This window comes from Dipodomys ordii, unplaced genomic scaffold (genome assembly GCF_000151885.1).
Source record: "Dipodomys ordii isolate 6190 unplaced genomic scaffold, Dord_2.0 Scaffold205, whole genome shotgun sequence".
Lineage (NCBI taxonomy): Eukaryota > Metazoa > Chordata > Mammalia > Rodentia > Heteromyidae > Dipodomys > Dipodomys ordii.
The window spans coordinates 1,537,429-1,552,825 of NW_012267421.1; the positions used below are offsets into that span (position 1 = coordinate 1,537,429).

The 15,397-nt window shown below is 42.8% G+C and overlaps 1 protein-coding gene across 2 annotated transcripts in view; it reads right to left on the bottom strand.

Annotated features, from left to right (window-relative positions):
* Nt5c3a (5'-nucleotidase, cytosolic IIIA) overlaps positions 1 to 15,397 on the bottom strand; it is a 46,403-nt gene that overhangs the window by 16,254 nt on the left and 14,752 nt on the right. The window contains exons 1-2 of one of the 2 annotated variants that reach the window (XM_013035150.1): positions 5,730 to 5,923; positions 2,318 to 2,366 (exon numbers count right to left, since the gene is read on the bottom strand). The exons of the other annotated variant lie outside the window; for it this stretch is intronic. Coding sequence (XP_012890604.1) covers positions 2,318 to 2,347 — 30 coding nt within the window. The 5' untranslated portion in view covers positions 2,348 to 2,366; positions 5,730 to 5,923. Of the gene's footprint in view, positions 1 to 2,317; positions 2,367 to 5,729; positions 5,924 to 15,397 lie in introns of those variants that run through there. 2 annotated transcript variants of the gene reach the window in all.

Sequence of the window (15,397 nt, forward strand, 5' to 3'; positions counted from 1 at the left end):
GAATTAGGACAAGATGAAAATGAGTTATCTTCAGTTACCATCAGTCCAGTAATAATGTCCCCCAAAAAAGGTTACCCTAACTCCAGGATGGAATTATGAAATTATGTTCAGAAGTAATTAATAATACATTACCTATTCTTAAACTCAAATGTGAGAATAAGGGGCTGGGAAGGTGGCTCAGTGGTAGAGTGCTTGCCTTACATGCAGGAGGCCCTGGGTTCGATTCCTCAGCACCACATAAGAAAAAAGAAAAAAGCCAGAAGTGGCGCTGTGGCTCAAGTGGTAGAGCACTAGCCTTGAGCTGAAGAGCTGAGGGACAGTGCCCAGGCCCAGAGTTCAGGCCCCACGACCAGACCCCCCTTCCCCCCAAAAAAATTGTGAGAATAAAACCTAAAGGTTAGTATAATTCACAATGTACAGACAGTTCATGTTTAATCAGAGAAAACTATTTGTATTTTTATATGTTCATCTAAGATAATTATCTTAACATTAGACTGTATTGTTCTGAAAATGACCCACATAAAAATTCACTGAACAGTTGAGTGCTGGTGGTTCATGCCTGTAATCCTAGCTTCTCAGGAGGCTGAGATCTGAGGATCAGGGTTCAAAGCCAGCCTGGGCAGGAAAAGTCTGTGAGACTCTTATCTCCAATAAACCACCCGAAAACCAGAAGTGGCGCTGTGGCTCAAAAGGTAGAGAGCTAGCCTTGAGCTGAAGAGCTGAGGGACAGCGCCCAGGCCCAGAGTTCAAGCCCCATGACCAAAAAATAAGAATAAAAATAAAAACAAAAAAATAAAAAGCTCAATACTGCCCGGGTACAAAGGAGAAGACTCTGTTATGTATGCAACAGACTTAAAGCTACCTATTCAATCTCCTAATTGGAGAGTGGAAATACAAATAAATGAACCCAACATTTCTTTGGGAGCTTATGCATTACCAAATTTCCATGATCACTATGTCCCCTGTGTACCTCAATCAGGAAGGAGAAGATCTAACTGGTACATCTACTTGCTCACCAGAAGAGCCCTAAGTGTGAGGCCATGCATTCTGCAGTGTTATAAGACTTCTAAAGGCTTATATTCAAAGCACATGTTCTAACACAGAATGCAAGGCAGGACCCCAAGTGACTGGCACAGTGCTGGAAAGCCCAGTTAAAACATACAAGGCACAGAAGAAAGGGAGCTATGATACTGAAGGTCCAGGAAGAAGAGTGGGCTCAGCCTTGGAAGAGAGTGGAATCTGGATTCACAGAGGATGGAGAAAAATAAAAACTGAGAGTCTAGTGTGGAACAGAGAAAGAACAGTATCTTAACTATACACAGAGGAGAGAAAATGAAGACTGCAGAGGCTGGAACCAGCACAGGAGGCATGAGGAACCTATGAAGTCTACTGGTACTTTCAGAAAAAGAAAATAAATGCAAGGTTAAACTTGCATCTATTATCAACAATACCCAGTTTTATTCTCCTTTACTTTTGGATTTTTCTTGTCTATATTCAGGGAAATGGAAGAAAGAATTTGTATTGGTGCTGTTTCTCCATTCAGTGGCTGGTTAATGGGATTTGCTAGAATTTATTCTAATTGGAAGGTAGAAACAGAGCCCTATGTGTATGCTGGTGCAGAGATACATGAACTTGCCTTAATGGGAGGATTGAAAGGTATTATGTTCATACATTTGTACAAATTTATAAATATACTATACATATGTGTGTATAAAGGTATGTATACATCTATTTCCCTAAAAAACGTGTGTAAACAATCTTTATTAAGCAAGATTGTATGCCCATGATCTGAGCATTGGTGGCTTGTGCCTGTAATGCTCGCTACTCAGGAGGCTGAGATCTGAGGATCACAGTTTGAAGCAGCCTGAGCAGGAAAGTAAATGAGACTCTCACCTCCAATTAACTACCACAACACTAGAAGTGGAGCTGTGGTTCAAGAGGTAGAGCACCAGCCTTGAGTGCAAAAGCTCAAAGACAGCATCTAGGCCCTGAATTCAATCCAGAGAGAGAGAGAGAGAACACAGAATAAGAGAGAAAGGAAAAGAGAGAAAGAAAAAAGGAAGGAAGGAAAGAAAAGAAAGAAACTATGTGCTAAGAAGCACTATAAAATACCTTTTATATTTTAAGCAAAAAGATTTCAAAGATAATTTCAAGTTCAATGCAATGAGCAATTGGGTTGTATTGTGTGTCAAGCACTATGAGCAAAGAGCAGGGTGAAGTTTCAGTCCCATAATGCTTAGGGTGACGTTTCAGTTAGCAAGAGCTCAGGGCAGGAAGTTCACCATTAGTAAGCAGCGATGAAATACTCAATACCCACCATTTTCAAATGCACAGCAGACTCTTGCATTTCTTGATTATCCAATCTTCTGGATTTCCCAGGTGGTGTCACAGCAAGAGAAAGAAAAAGAGGCACACGTGACATACATAAATTTCAGGCTCTTCATGTATGCAAATGATATGCTAAGGCCATGTTTTGGTAGGATTTTAATACCAAGTGATGGAGGCATCTCATTTTTCTCCTATGAAGCTCAGTCTAGCAAAGCCAGGGTTTGAAAAACTGTAGGATGAGCTTGAAGCTGTTCTGTACCACTGAGCCAGTGCTAAGAAGATCTGAATAAGAGCTGCAGGAGCATACACATGCACAGATAAGACTTACTGCAAGAACACTTTAGGAACTCTCCTCTACATAGAAGGAAGAGGACTGGAAGACATCTCTGCACAGGACTAAAAACAAGGAAGGAGAAACTTTCCATTATGTTGTCTATATGGTTAAGATGAGCATTTGAATGTAGTGCACTGACCCTTACAAAATGGGTATGGGACCATGTTTTTTTTTTTTTTTTTATGAAATGAGGGTTTTTTAAATGGTGTGGGTAAAGTTTGTGCAAATTCATTAAACTAAAAGTAAATACCCTTCCTCGTCATTATTCTAATTATTATTTCGTTCTAGTAGAATAAATCTTAAGAGGAAAACTGGTTGCCAGTGGCTCAAACCTGTTATCCTAGCTACTCAGAAGGCTGAGATCTGAGGATCACAGTTCTAAGTCAGCCTGTAGAAGAAAAACTATGTGATTCTTATCTCCTGTATCAACCATCAAAAAGTGAGAAGTGGCTCAGATAGTACAGCACCAACCTTGAGTGAAAAGCTAAAGGACAGCACCCATGCTCTGAGTTCAAACCACCCACCCAATCTAGATCTATAGATATATATGTTAGTGTAAATTACTCACTTTTTTTCCTCTCACGACTTTGCTTTTACTTTATTCCAGCTAAATAAATTGTAAAGTTTTATAAAGTCTATTTTAAAATGGCTACTTAGGGATCCTTGCCCAGTATGCATACATACATACATGAGCCCTCCAAAAATTAAATAAAGAAATAAATTTTGAAAAGAAGGTGGAGTTAGTAAAAGAATAATCATCTCTAATGATCTCTTTAAACATTTCTTAAACAACGGCAAAGACTGATCAGAACTGTGATCCTGGCTAGCTTCTTTTCTACAAGTTCCTGGATACAATGCAAATTTCAGCATTAGAGCCAACTCACTGAATTCACCCTGGCTTCCAGAAAAGGATGCCACAGTCCACCACCCTGAAATTCATATTCTTATGAGGTGTAAGCACTCAGCACAAATGTCAGCCCTCTGGCACTCTGCAAACATTGGGGCAGAGTATTTTAAGCAATAGGGTACATGCAGGCCAGGCATAAATTCAGGCTGGCTCTGTGGCAGATGTTAGGGAAGGGGTGCAGGAAGAACACATCAGGTGCAGAGATGCCCAGAATAGAAGGTGGTGCCCTTGAACTAGAAGCTTTCTTCAAGTCCACGATCTTTACACAGTAACAACTAGAGAATAATTATCCTGTGTGCTGAGCTCTGAGATTGAAGCCTTTGAGGAGAGTCCAGATGCCTACCACCCAACCTGGAGGAAGGAACTGCACTTGAAAAGCACAAGCCAGGGAGCTGGGAAGGTGGCTCAGTGGTAGAGTGCTTGCCTTGCATGCATAAGGTCTTGGGTTCGATTCCTCAGCACCACCTAAGCAGAAAAAGCTAGAAGTGGCGCTGTGGCTCCAGTGGTAGAGCACTAGCCTTGAGCTGAAGAGCTGAGGGACAGCGCCCAGGCCCAGAGTTCAGGCCCAATGACTGGCAAAAAAAAAAAAAAAAAAAGAAAAGCACAAGCCAGATAGCCAGATATTAGGTGACAACTTTAGTTACAGGATGACACCCAAAGGTAACCATTTACCAAGCAGTTAATGGAGATCATTAATGTACTTGCTTTATAAAACAAAACTCAAACTAATCAAGGAGGCTTGGTGCTGTTTTACTGGAAAGCAAAAAAGATGTTCACTGACACAACCTGAATTCTGACACCTGGAGGGACACATAAGATATTCTGAACTGCATTTTGAGAGAGGGCTGGTCCTCATTTACTCTTCTCTCACAAATCAGTTCAGTGTCTGCAGCTTGGATTCATCCAGGGCAGCTAGCTCACGAACAATCTAACCATCAGTCCATTTGTTTGTTTTTTGTATAGTTGTACTGATTTCCTTGGAACATTAAAGTAATTCTCCCTAATTAGGTTTTTAATTTGGTACTAAAAATACAAAAGCTGGAAAGCGAAACTTTTCCAATACATGAATCAAAAATGAAAGTGAACTGAAAGGGGAGGGGCTGGAGGAAAGAGGAAATAAGACAATTCAAAGTGGGCTTAAAAGAAGGCAACCTATATCAAGATTGTCAAGCAGAACAGAGTTATAGAACTCCTGAAGATAAACTTTCAGGATTTGCCTGGGACTGCTCTGGCCTCAGGCACCTGGTACACTTTCCACAGGGAGGAAAGCCAAGCAGGTGGTGGGGGGGGCGCGGTGGCCCTACAGACTATGACCGTCATGGAAGCTGACTTCTGACCTTGACTCTGTTCTGGAGCAGTGCACAAGGGCAAGCAACATCCAGAGATGTTGGGTTTGGGTACAACCTGACTGCCAGACCCAACAGAGGTTTCATGATGGTCTGCTACATTTTCAATCATTTTTGTGATTTAAACTAAAAACACACTATATAAACCCTGTACACTTGATTACTGAAATCTGACATAATCACGATGTTCTAAGGTGTCTCTGTCATGTCATGTTTGAGTCCTGCTGGGTGCTGAGGAATGGACAAGGAGGAACGCATGGCTTCCACAGCTTAGGCATGCACTGCTCCACTGAGCTCCATCCCAGCCCTCACATAGCTGAATCTTCATGTTCAAAAACACAAGTTATATTGTAATCTAGCTTTTGTTAATTCATAAAAGACACCCAGTATAATGGCAGTTTATAATATCCTAGATATGGCTCCTGGGTATTGGTTAAAATGGAAATAATCTTTGTTATCAGCTATAATAAATGGTTTCTAATCCCAGGGACAGAAAGCAGGTGGCCCAGAGCAGCTGGTGAAGAGGCGTGGGGACTCTCGTCCCAAGGGAGAGAGACACTTCTTTCTAGCTGTCACCTACAAGAAACTCTCAAAACCAGACTGTATAAACGAAGACACCTGCAAGTCCCACATGTTCCACACTTTTGCAAACTGCAAAGAACTTTCTCACTACCTGCCTCATTCTACTTTTGTTTCTCAATGTGTCTTCTTAAATGCCCCTCAATTTCAAAATGATAAAGAATTAACTAAGAATCATGTCAAACTTAAATACCACGAACTCCCAAGCACACACAAACTGTAAACAAACACTTACCCTGAAGGTAACCGGACCAGCTGGGCCAGCGAAAGAAAATTCTTCCTGTTGGAGGAGAACTAATATAGACCAGGTGCCAGAGGGCGGTTCCTGAAGCCTGGCCGAGCCTATGCTGAGCAGCCATGACGCTGCTCAGACAGGGCGGGCCACCCGCTGCTCTGAGCATGTCAACAGCTGGACCCAGGGTGGTAAGAAAAGCCTGGGGACACAGGAAGGAGCCTCTTGCTCTAACACTGACAGACGTCCCTCCCCTACGTGCTTTGGATTTGCCTGTGTGCCTGTAAAGTGTGGGCTTGTTTGGGTGGACTTGGCAGCTATCCAGAGTAAGGAGGCCAGGTTGAGGCTGGCAGCCAGCACTGGGGACAGGGGCAGGGTTTCAGTTTGGGAAGCGAGAGAGTTCTGAAGGTGGCTGTGATGATTACACAACCATGCTGGGTATAGTGCTGCCTCACGGGGGCCCTTCAGCATTATGCAACATTATGTAAAAGTGGGGTCCACAGAATGCTAATAGTCCTCTGGGCAGGCTGTGCTGGAGGAGAGCGGCTGCGGTGAGAGAGGCTTTTACTGAAGGAGAGCGGGTGCGGTTAGAGTGGCTTTTATCTTGTTCTTCCTATTTTCCTGTATTTTCGGTGAACTTTAACAAGACCATGCCATAAGAACTAATTTTCGTTTTTAAATACCAAAAAAGCCAGGTATAAGAATGGGTCCCAGATTACACAGTATTGCTCCTGTAGACCCCATTAAAACAAATAAACAAACAAAAAATACACAACAAATACACAAGACCAAGAAAACATTCCTTCCAGTTAGAAAGCAAAGCAGCCGGATTGCGGGAAAGAAAACATTTTAAAAGAAAACCAGTCCTGCTTTTAAACTGTCATGTGCTAAGACCTTGTCAGGACCTGCCAGCACATGCGGCTGAGCTCAGGAGCTTTATCATCTAGAACACAGCTAAGCTACAATGACATAAATAAACTTTCAGAGCACCTCCCTCTCTCCAGTGCTTAGAGAAATCTCACCCAGGCAACCCTTCAGAAACGAAACTTCATGAAGTAGTATTTTCTAGTTAAAACAAGAAAAAGCTGTTTACCAATTTTTGTGGGTTTTTGTTTTGTTTTGTTTTTTAAACTGGCCCAGGCTGGCTTCCAACTCCTAGGCTCAAGTAATTCTTCTGCCTGCTCAGCCTCCTGGGTTGTGGGGACATTACCATGCCAGCTTTCAAATAGCTTTTACAAAAATAAACTGCTTTTTAAAGGGCTGAATACAGTGGTTCAGGCCTGTAATCCTAGCTACTCGGGAGGAAGAGGTAGGAGGACAACAGGCCAAGGCCAGCAAAACTTGGTGACTCTATCTGAAAGGCCCTGAGTTAAAACCCCAGTACCACAGAGAACGGCCTTCTCTTTCTCACATCACTTGAGTCTAGTAATCCCTCCGGAGGACACAAGGACACAGTTGCAAGGATGCGTACTGTGGATGTGTTTGGTTGTTTTTTTTTAAATAATTTTTATTGTGATTGATTACATAAATTTCACAGTATTGTGAGATAATGATAACCATCCTAACCAAATTGTCATTATCTTGGTCTATAAAGTTTGTGTGTGGATGTGTTTTATAATACGAGGAAACTCACACCTAGTACTGGTGGTTCATGCCTATAATCCTAGCTACTCAGGAAGCTGAAATTTGAAGCCAGAGAAGGCTGACAGAATTGAAAGACTCTTACCTCCAATAAACTGGAGAAAAGCCTGAAATGGAACTGTGGCTCATGTGGTAGATTGCCAGCTTTGAATGAAAAACCTAAGGGAAAGTGTTCTGGCTTTAGGATTGGCTGTGCATGCAAGTGAGTACACACATGGACACACAAGTACATACATGTGCACACACACAGAAACTGAAAATCATCTAAACAATAATTTAGTAGAGGTAGGGACTGGAATCTGGTTGGATGGATGCATTCCTGAGAATGCGAAGGGCACCAAACAAAGCCAGAAAAGTGACCATACTGTGATCCATACCTGAAACACAATCCTACGCGGCTCTTACCAGTGGCTGTCATCACTGGCTAAAATGCTAAATCCTAGGCAGGTGACATTCCTTATTCTTCTACTTGTAACTCTGGAGGCATGAGCCATTACCATTTTCCTTTCATGGGGGAGCATGAGGCTACCAGCTGGCAAGTAGCAGAAGTAGATGAGAATGCAGGTCTGACTCCAGAGTCAGAGCCCAAGTGTGTGAGTACTAGTCCAGCCTGGTCCATAGGATCCTTCCTCACAGACACACTGACGCACTGGCACAGCTCAGTGCTGAGAGCCAGAGTCCAGTTATGAGGAGAAAAGGTTTTTGTTGGTTTGGGGGCTTGAAGAAAAGTTTTCTTAACATCAATTTTGTGAGCATAAATTGTGTGAGATTAAAACGTCAGAATGAGCTGGGAGCCAGCGGCTCAAGCCTGTAATCCTAGCTACTTAGGAGGCTGAGATCTGAAGATCACAGTTCGAAGCCCACCTGGGGAACGAAAGACCATGAATCTCTCATTTCCAATTAACCACCAGAAAACCAGAAGTGGCAAGTGGTAGAGTGCTACCTTTGAGCAAAAGAGGCTCAGGGATAGTGCCCAGGTCCTGAGTTCAAGCCCCATAATCAACAAAACGAAACAAAACAAGTACAATAGTAACACTATTCTGTTATTCCTCTCCATCATCAGAAAATTTATAAAGCTAGTGCATCATCATACACATGGACTGCTTAGAGCTTTGCAAGAAGAAACCTATTTGTGCTGGAAATGTGGCTTAGTGGTAGAGCACTTGCCTAGCATCTATGAAATCCTGGGTTCGATTCCTCAGTACCACATAAACAGAAAAAGCCAGAGGTGGCACTCTGGCTCAAGTGGTAGAGTGCTAGCTTTGAGCAAAAGAAGCTTAGGGACAGCACCCAGACCCTAAATTCAAGCCTCAGGACTGGCAAAAAGAAAAATAAATAAATAAAAAGCTACCTATGGCATGAAAAGAAGCTGGAGGAAATCATCTAAGATGACTATGGGAGCCAGGTACAGAGGGCTACAGCTGGAGGCCAGCCTTGGTTACCTAGCAAAGCCAACTCCATGTACAGGGGTTTTAAGGACAAGTGTTTTTTTTTTGGGGGGGGGCATGTGTGGCTCTAGGAACTCAAATGCAGGGAAGCAGGGTGTTACTTCCTGCCTGGACACTGTGCTGTCCTCTGACTCTGCCCATAGCTAGTTGGCCTAGTGGACTGTGTAGGCTGTAAGCTGAGGCTCTATAAAGAAGGTGTGGATGTTTGGAGGGATTTACATTCACCAAGCTTGACTGACATATCTCTAGGGATTTCCTCCTGTTTGTCAGAGTCAGGTGTGTGAATATTCAGCCCTTAACAGATGTTCTAATTTTATCAGTAGAATAACAAGACAATACAAGGGCGCCAGAGGCTCACACCTGTAACCCTAGCTACTCAGGAGGCTGAGATCTGAGGATCGAGGTTCAAAGCCAACCCTGGGCAGGAAAGTCCATGAGACTCTTATCTCCAACAAACCGAAGTGATTTAAGTGGTAGAGGGCTAGCCTTGAGCTGAAGAGCTGAGCGACAGTGCCCAGGTTCAGAGTTCAAATCCCATGGCCCACAAAAAAAAAAGAAAGAAAGAAAAAGAAAAGAAAAAGAAAAAAAAGAATACAGGGGCTGGGAATGTGGCTTGGCAGTAGAGTCCCTGTGTAGCAATCCGGAGGCCCAAAAGTTCAGACCGCAGAGCCATCCCCCCCAAAGAATGTTCCCCTACAGAGAAGGAATATGAAGTCTGGATGAACTGACTTACTACTTCTGTGATTTATGCACAAGAGCAGCAATTTCTTCTTTCGTACAGAGTGCTGTCTCTAAGTAGTATTACATCTCTACAGTGACACTAAGGACTCAAGAAGTCTGCCTGTAAGAATGTTCTAGATGTACCACAGCCCAGCCCAGGAATAGGGACACACAGAGGTGAATTAAAAACAAGCAAGCAGTTTTGGATGGGGGATGCTAGTCCTAGGTGGAGTGCTTGCCTGCTAGTCTTGAAGCCCTCAATTTGATCCCCAGCACCAAATAAAAAAACAAACATTTTGTTTCAAATAGGTTGTTTTTGTTTGTTTTCTTGTGATGGGTTAGAAAGAATGAAGGAATAAGAGCAGGAGCTTCATTAGTAGGACGGACTTTCAACTCTGTAGAAGAACTGCTGGTCTCCATAGAGACACATACCACTCAGGTGCACCCAGGCAAGCGCCACCCAAAGTTTAAAGGCCAACAGGAAGAGTAGAGGATTTCCCATGTAGGGTACTCTCTCCAGTTTGACAATGGATGTAACCATAACTGGTAACTTCTTCCTTTTTTTGTTTTTATAGGAATGGATATCTTGATCAGTGAAGAACACAATATCTATTTGTGCTCAGAGCACTGTAAATACTGCCTATTAATCAATCCACTTGAACTTTAGGATTTGAAGTGCTAAAAATGATCACTTCATATTTGGTTAATATAAAGTTTCTGAGCCAAGTATCGCGTGGCACACACCTCTATTCCCATCATTTGGGACCCTGAGGCAGGAGAAACAAGATTTCTTAGTCACCCTGGGCTGCAAAGCACGACCAGGTGTCCAAAACCAAGGGGAGAGGGTCCTCTACAGAAAAGTATACTTGTGTATTATAATCTTTATGACTGTTGACTTAAGTACCAGGACAGGGAAGTAACAACTAAATCCAACACATCAGAATCCCACAGCTGGAATGTGTACAGGTGATGCTCAACATTCCAGTCTAAGAATACCAAATCATAATTGGGTTGTCATAATCCAATGATCACTCCAACAAGGAATGCAGTTTTAAACATCAACCAAAGCTTGGCTGACACCCCAGGAGTTGTTGAAGCCAATAGGATGAAACCAAATAAGGAAAGCCTATCGTGAACGATTTCCTACACTGACTTGCCCAGCTCTGCCTTCCTGCCAACTCTGTAAACTTACAAGATGGATTTTCAGCATGTAAAGAATCACTCTAGGTATTTGGTTCTTCTTCAAACTTCCCTGAGAAGGCAGCAGAGACCTGGCTTCAGGAATGTGATGGTTCAAACAAAACTTGAACTGGCTCTAGAAATGCATCTTTGAATATGGCCTCAAATTTCAGGAAACTGTTCTCACTATAAACACAAGTGTAGGTGATAACTGTGAAACTGCCTGGAGGTGAGAGCTTAGAGAGCCGTTCACCCACACACCTAGGAGAGGTTGCTCTGGCCACACAGATTGCATGGAAACCCTCCCAAAGACCAGAGAACTTCAAATGAACCCCCCAAACCCAGTTCCTGCCATCTTAGTGAAACAGTATTCAATTCTGTGTAGTCCAAGCCCTTTTGGAGAAGATGACATTTGTGTTGCAGCAGTAACGTCAGCGGAGCCATCCCCAGCTCACCCTTCAACCCTCCTCCCTCTAATGTTTTCAAGATGCTTAGCACTGAAGCTGTTTCCATTGATTACAGCCAGATTTCTGGGCTGAAAATGGAACAAGATAAAAACTTTGTGTTCGCAGTCAGTATTTTGTCCCAGGAAGAGGAGCAGCAGTGCTTAGGAGATCGTAGCAAAGGAATATGGCAATGAGGGTTGGTACCTTGCACCTTTATGATTGGTGTTTTCTACCTGGCATAGTTTTCTACATGGAAAACACAAAGTGAGACCCAAATCATTAGCTTTCCCTTTCACTGTGCCAGATATAAAAAACCTTATGATGGTCTGATATGGAGTTGCCTATTGGTTACGAAGCCCTGGGTTTAATTCCTAGAACTGTGAATCAGCAACTAGAATGCTACCAGGTGCCATGGTTATGGCACTGACATAGTTATGGCAGCACTATTCACAGAAACCCAACATGCCCCCAGCCCAGTGCCCATCAGCTGATTTCATAAATGTGGTTGGTAGGTTAGTTACAAAGATAGATGGAGATAGAGGTAGACAGATACAGAAGTGTGTTTTACCCCCACCACACACCCTGTACACACGCAAAGAGTCTTACTCAGCCATAAACAATGGAAATGATATCATTTGCTGGAAAATGGTTGGAACCAGAGATCATTATGTTAAATAAAATAAGTCCCACAACTGCATTTATTGCAAAAAAAGAAAAACAGGGTCATGAAAGTAAAATGGTACTAGAGAGGTGAAATTGGAAGGAAAAGGGGGACAGGGAATAAGAAAGAATAAGTGGGAGAGGTAGAAATGATCAAAGTTTATTTGATACATACACTAAAACATCACAAGGACTATACTTTGTATATTAACGTATGCTAATAAAAAACCTCCCCGAAACCCCAAACCACCCACCTATCAAATAGAACCCATATAGATGGGGTGACCCGGCCTGTGCCCCTCCCACAAGCCTTTAAGCTCTAAGAAGGGGAACAAACCCCAGCAGCAGTCACCGGACAGTGCCTGCCTGTTCCCTGTTCTCAAAACTGGCAAGGTATTGTTCTGTAAATCTAAAAGGACTCCAAGGGCTGGGAAGGTGGCTCAGTGGTAGAGTGCTTGCGCATGCATGAGGCCCTGGGTTTGATTCTTCAGCACCACATAAGCAAAAAGAAAAAAGCTGGAAGTGGCTCTGTGGCTCAAGTGGTAGAACACTAGCCTTGAGCTAAAGAGCTGAGGGACAGCCCTCATGATGGCCATAACTAAATAAATAAACAAATAAATAAATAAAAGGACTCCAAAAAGTAAGTATTTTAAAAAGAAAGGTAACAGGGAGCTGGTGTGGCAGCTGGTGCAGGAGGCTGAGCCAGGAGGCCTGGGAGCTGGAGGCCCATTGTTATCCCAGCATACAGAAGGTGGAGGCCTAGGAGCTAGAGGCTCATTGTAATCCCAGAATGCAGGAGGCTAAAACAGGGGCCCAGCCACTGGAGATTTTGTCTCAAACTAAACAAGATAAAGCAAAAAAGTGAAGAATAAAAGGGAAAACATACCCAATTTCACAGACACAAAATTCTTCATCAACCATTAGCAAACTGAACTGAATGAAGAAGGCAACAAGATGAAATCAGGACAGCCCATGAGTCAATGAGATTCTTTGTAGGGGAGGGATGGCCTACGGTGAGTATGTGACCTGTTTGATGCCCACCATGTTACTAAAGTAAGGGAAAATAACCAGGTGGCAAAGCTACTCTGCAGAGCCTTCTCCATGGACTCGCTTCTCCATTCTAAGGTGAGGAGGACAACAGATGGACCACTGCACTGCTTCCTTCTTCCCGGCCCACTCTGAATTGCAGGTGAGGCCTATAAGCCATTCCCAGAATTGCTGGGCTGCAGTGGGATTGGGACAGACAAGGGCAGAACCATGGAAAGGGTGAGCTGATCAACAGGCGTTGTTCTCATAATGGACATGTGGCATTGACGCCTCTTCCTATGACTTCCCAAAGATAATAATGAATAAATAAAACAACAAAATATTTTTTGAAAATAGCGTTAAAAGCTTTTGCTTTTCATTTAGGTTCAAATATGAAAATGAAGCCATGTGTCAGTGGCTCACATCTGTCATCCTAGCTACTTAGAAGGCTGAGATCTGAGGATTATGGTTCAAAACCAGCCCAGGCAGGAAAGTTTGTGAGACACTTATCTCCAATTAACCACCAGGAAGCCAGAAGTGGAGCTGTGGCTCCAAGTGGTAGAGTATTAACCCTGAGCAAGAGTTCAGAGACATCACCCAGGCCCTGAGTTCAAGCCCCAGGACAGACCAAAAAAAAAAAAAGAAAGAAAGAAAAAATGTATTTCCAGATACTTTCATGGATAGTCTTTTTGTAAAGGGCCCTTGTACATCAGGAAAAAGAACCCAGGGCTGGGATATAGCTTAGTGGTAAAGCCTCAAGTAGCTTAACAGGAGATAATTACACAGGCGAGTTTATGAGGGGGTAGATTTAACCTTGGCAGTAATGGTGGCACTGAAGGACTAGGATGTGTCCGCTGCCTGTCAGGTTAAATGTGCTGTACAAAACCTGGCATTAGCTGGGTGCTGATGGCTCACACCTGTAATCCTAGCTGCTCAGGAGGCTGAGATCTGAGGATCATGGTTCAAAGTGAGCCTGTGAGCCCTGGAAAGTACAACAGACTCTTATTTCCAATTAACCACCAGAAAACTGGAAGTAGTGCTGTGGCTCAAGTGGTAGAGTGTTAGCCTTGAGCTAAAGAGCTCAGGGACAGTGCCTAGGCCCAGAATTCAAGCCCCATGACCGATTAAAAACAAAATAAAACATCAACAAAAAACCTGGCATTAGGTTAGCTGTTTCCTATTATCTATACTCATAAACTTGAAGAAAGATGAAGAAAGACAAACCCATCCCAGCTGATCAGGAGGCTGAAGAAGGAGGATCTAAAGTTGAAGCCCAGCATGGGCAACAGTGCAAGGCCTAAGCCCCTTTGAAATTAATTAATTAATTTTTAAAAAGATGTGTGATATTGGACTGAGGGCATGGCTCATATGACAGAGCACTCACCTCCCAATATCAAGGCCCTGAGTTCAAACCCCAGTACTACACACACACACACAAAAAGGTTTGTATATGGTATAATGAAACATTTTGGTTTGCTCTTCCAGTATGATGACTCAAAGTAGGTTTAAAATACATCACTTAACAATCACATGAAAGAAAAAAATACATTTGAATACTTATCTTGGGGTTCATTTCACCTAACATCATCTTATCTGTTTCTGCTTGTCTCAGACATATACTAGTTATTGCAAATATGGGAAACTATGGGAATTATGTTTCTTTGGGTCTGGCTTACTTCACTTAATATAATTTTTTCCAAGTCTTTCCATTTCCTAACAAATGGGGCAATGTCATTCTTTCTGATGGAAACACAGAATTCCATTGTGTATATATACCACATTTTCTTGATCCATTCATCTACTGAGGGGCATCTGAGTTGGTTCCATATCTTAGCTATGGTAAATAATGCTGGTAGCTTTACTGTGGTCTTGTTTGTGATTATTTGGGTAAATGCCCAAAAGTGGGATTTCTGGGTCATAGGGGAGCTCTATGTGGAGTCTTTTGAGGAACCTCCATACTACTTTCCAAAGAACAAGTTTACACTCCCACCAACAATGCAGTAAGGTTCCCTTCTGCCCACATCCCCTCCAGCATCTGTTGTTATATTTATAAGATGATTTCTTTGTTGTTTTGTATGTCCCTCCCCCACGGTATAACCCCTGCTTTCACTATATTTGATGTTGGTATAATTTGTGGAGGGGAAGGGAAAAAAACAAATCGTTTAAATAGGGATACAGGTGGACCCATTGCAACAATGATATGTACAAGTCGTTATGTCGAAAAACGAACTTTACAACTTTGGCAGGAGGGGGAGAGAGGGGGGGAGGAGAGAAGGGAGAGGGGGACATGGGCGGGGGAGATGGGAAGGGATTGGAAGGGGAAACAAAGGAGGAGGCAAAAATGCTTGATAAGAAATGTACTCATTATCTTGCCCATGTAATTGTAACCCCTCTACAGGGTATTTTCACAATTAAAAAAAACAAAAACATCACTTAACTGAGACTACCATGAGAGAGCACATGTCAGAAAAAATTAGAAAGAAAATGAATGTTTACTGACTACATTGTGGTCAATGAGGTACATGTTATTGAACTGGGAAGGTGCTTGGAA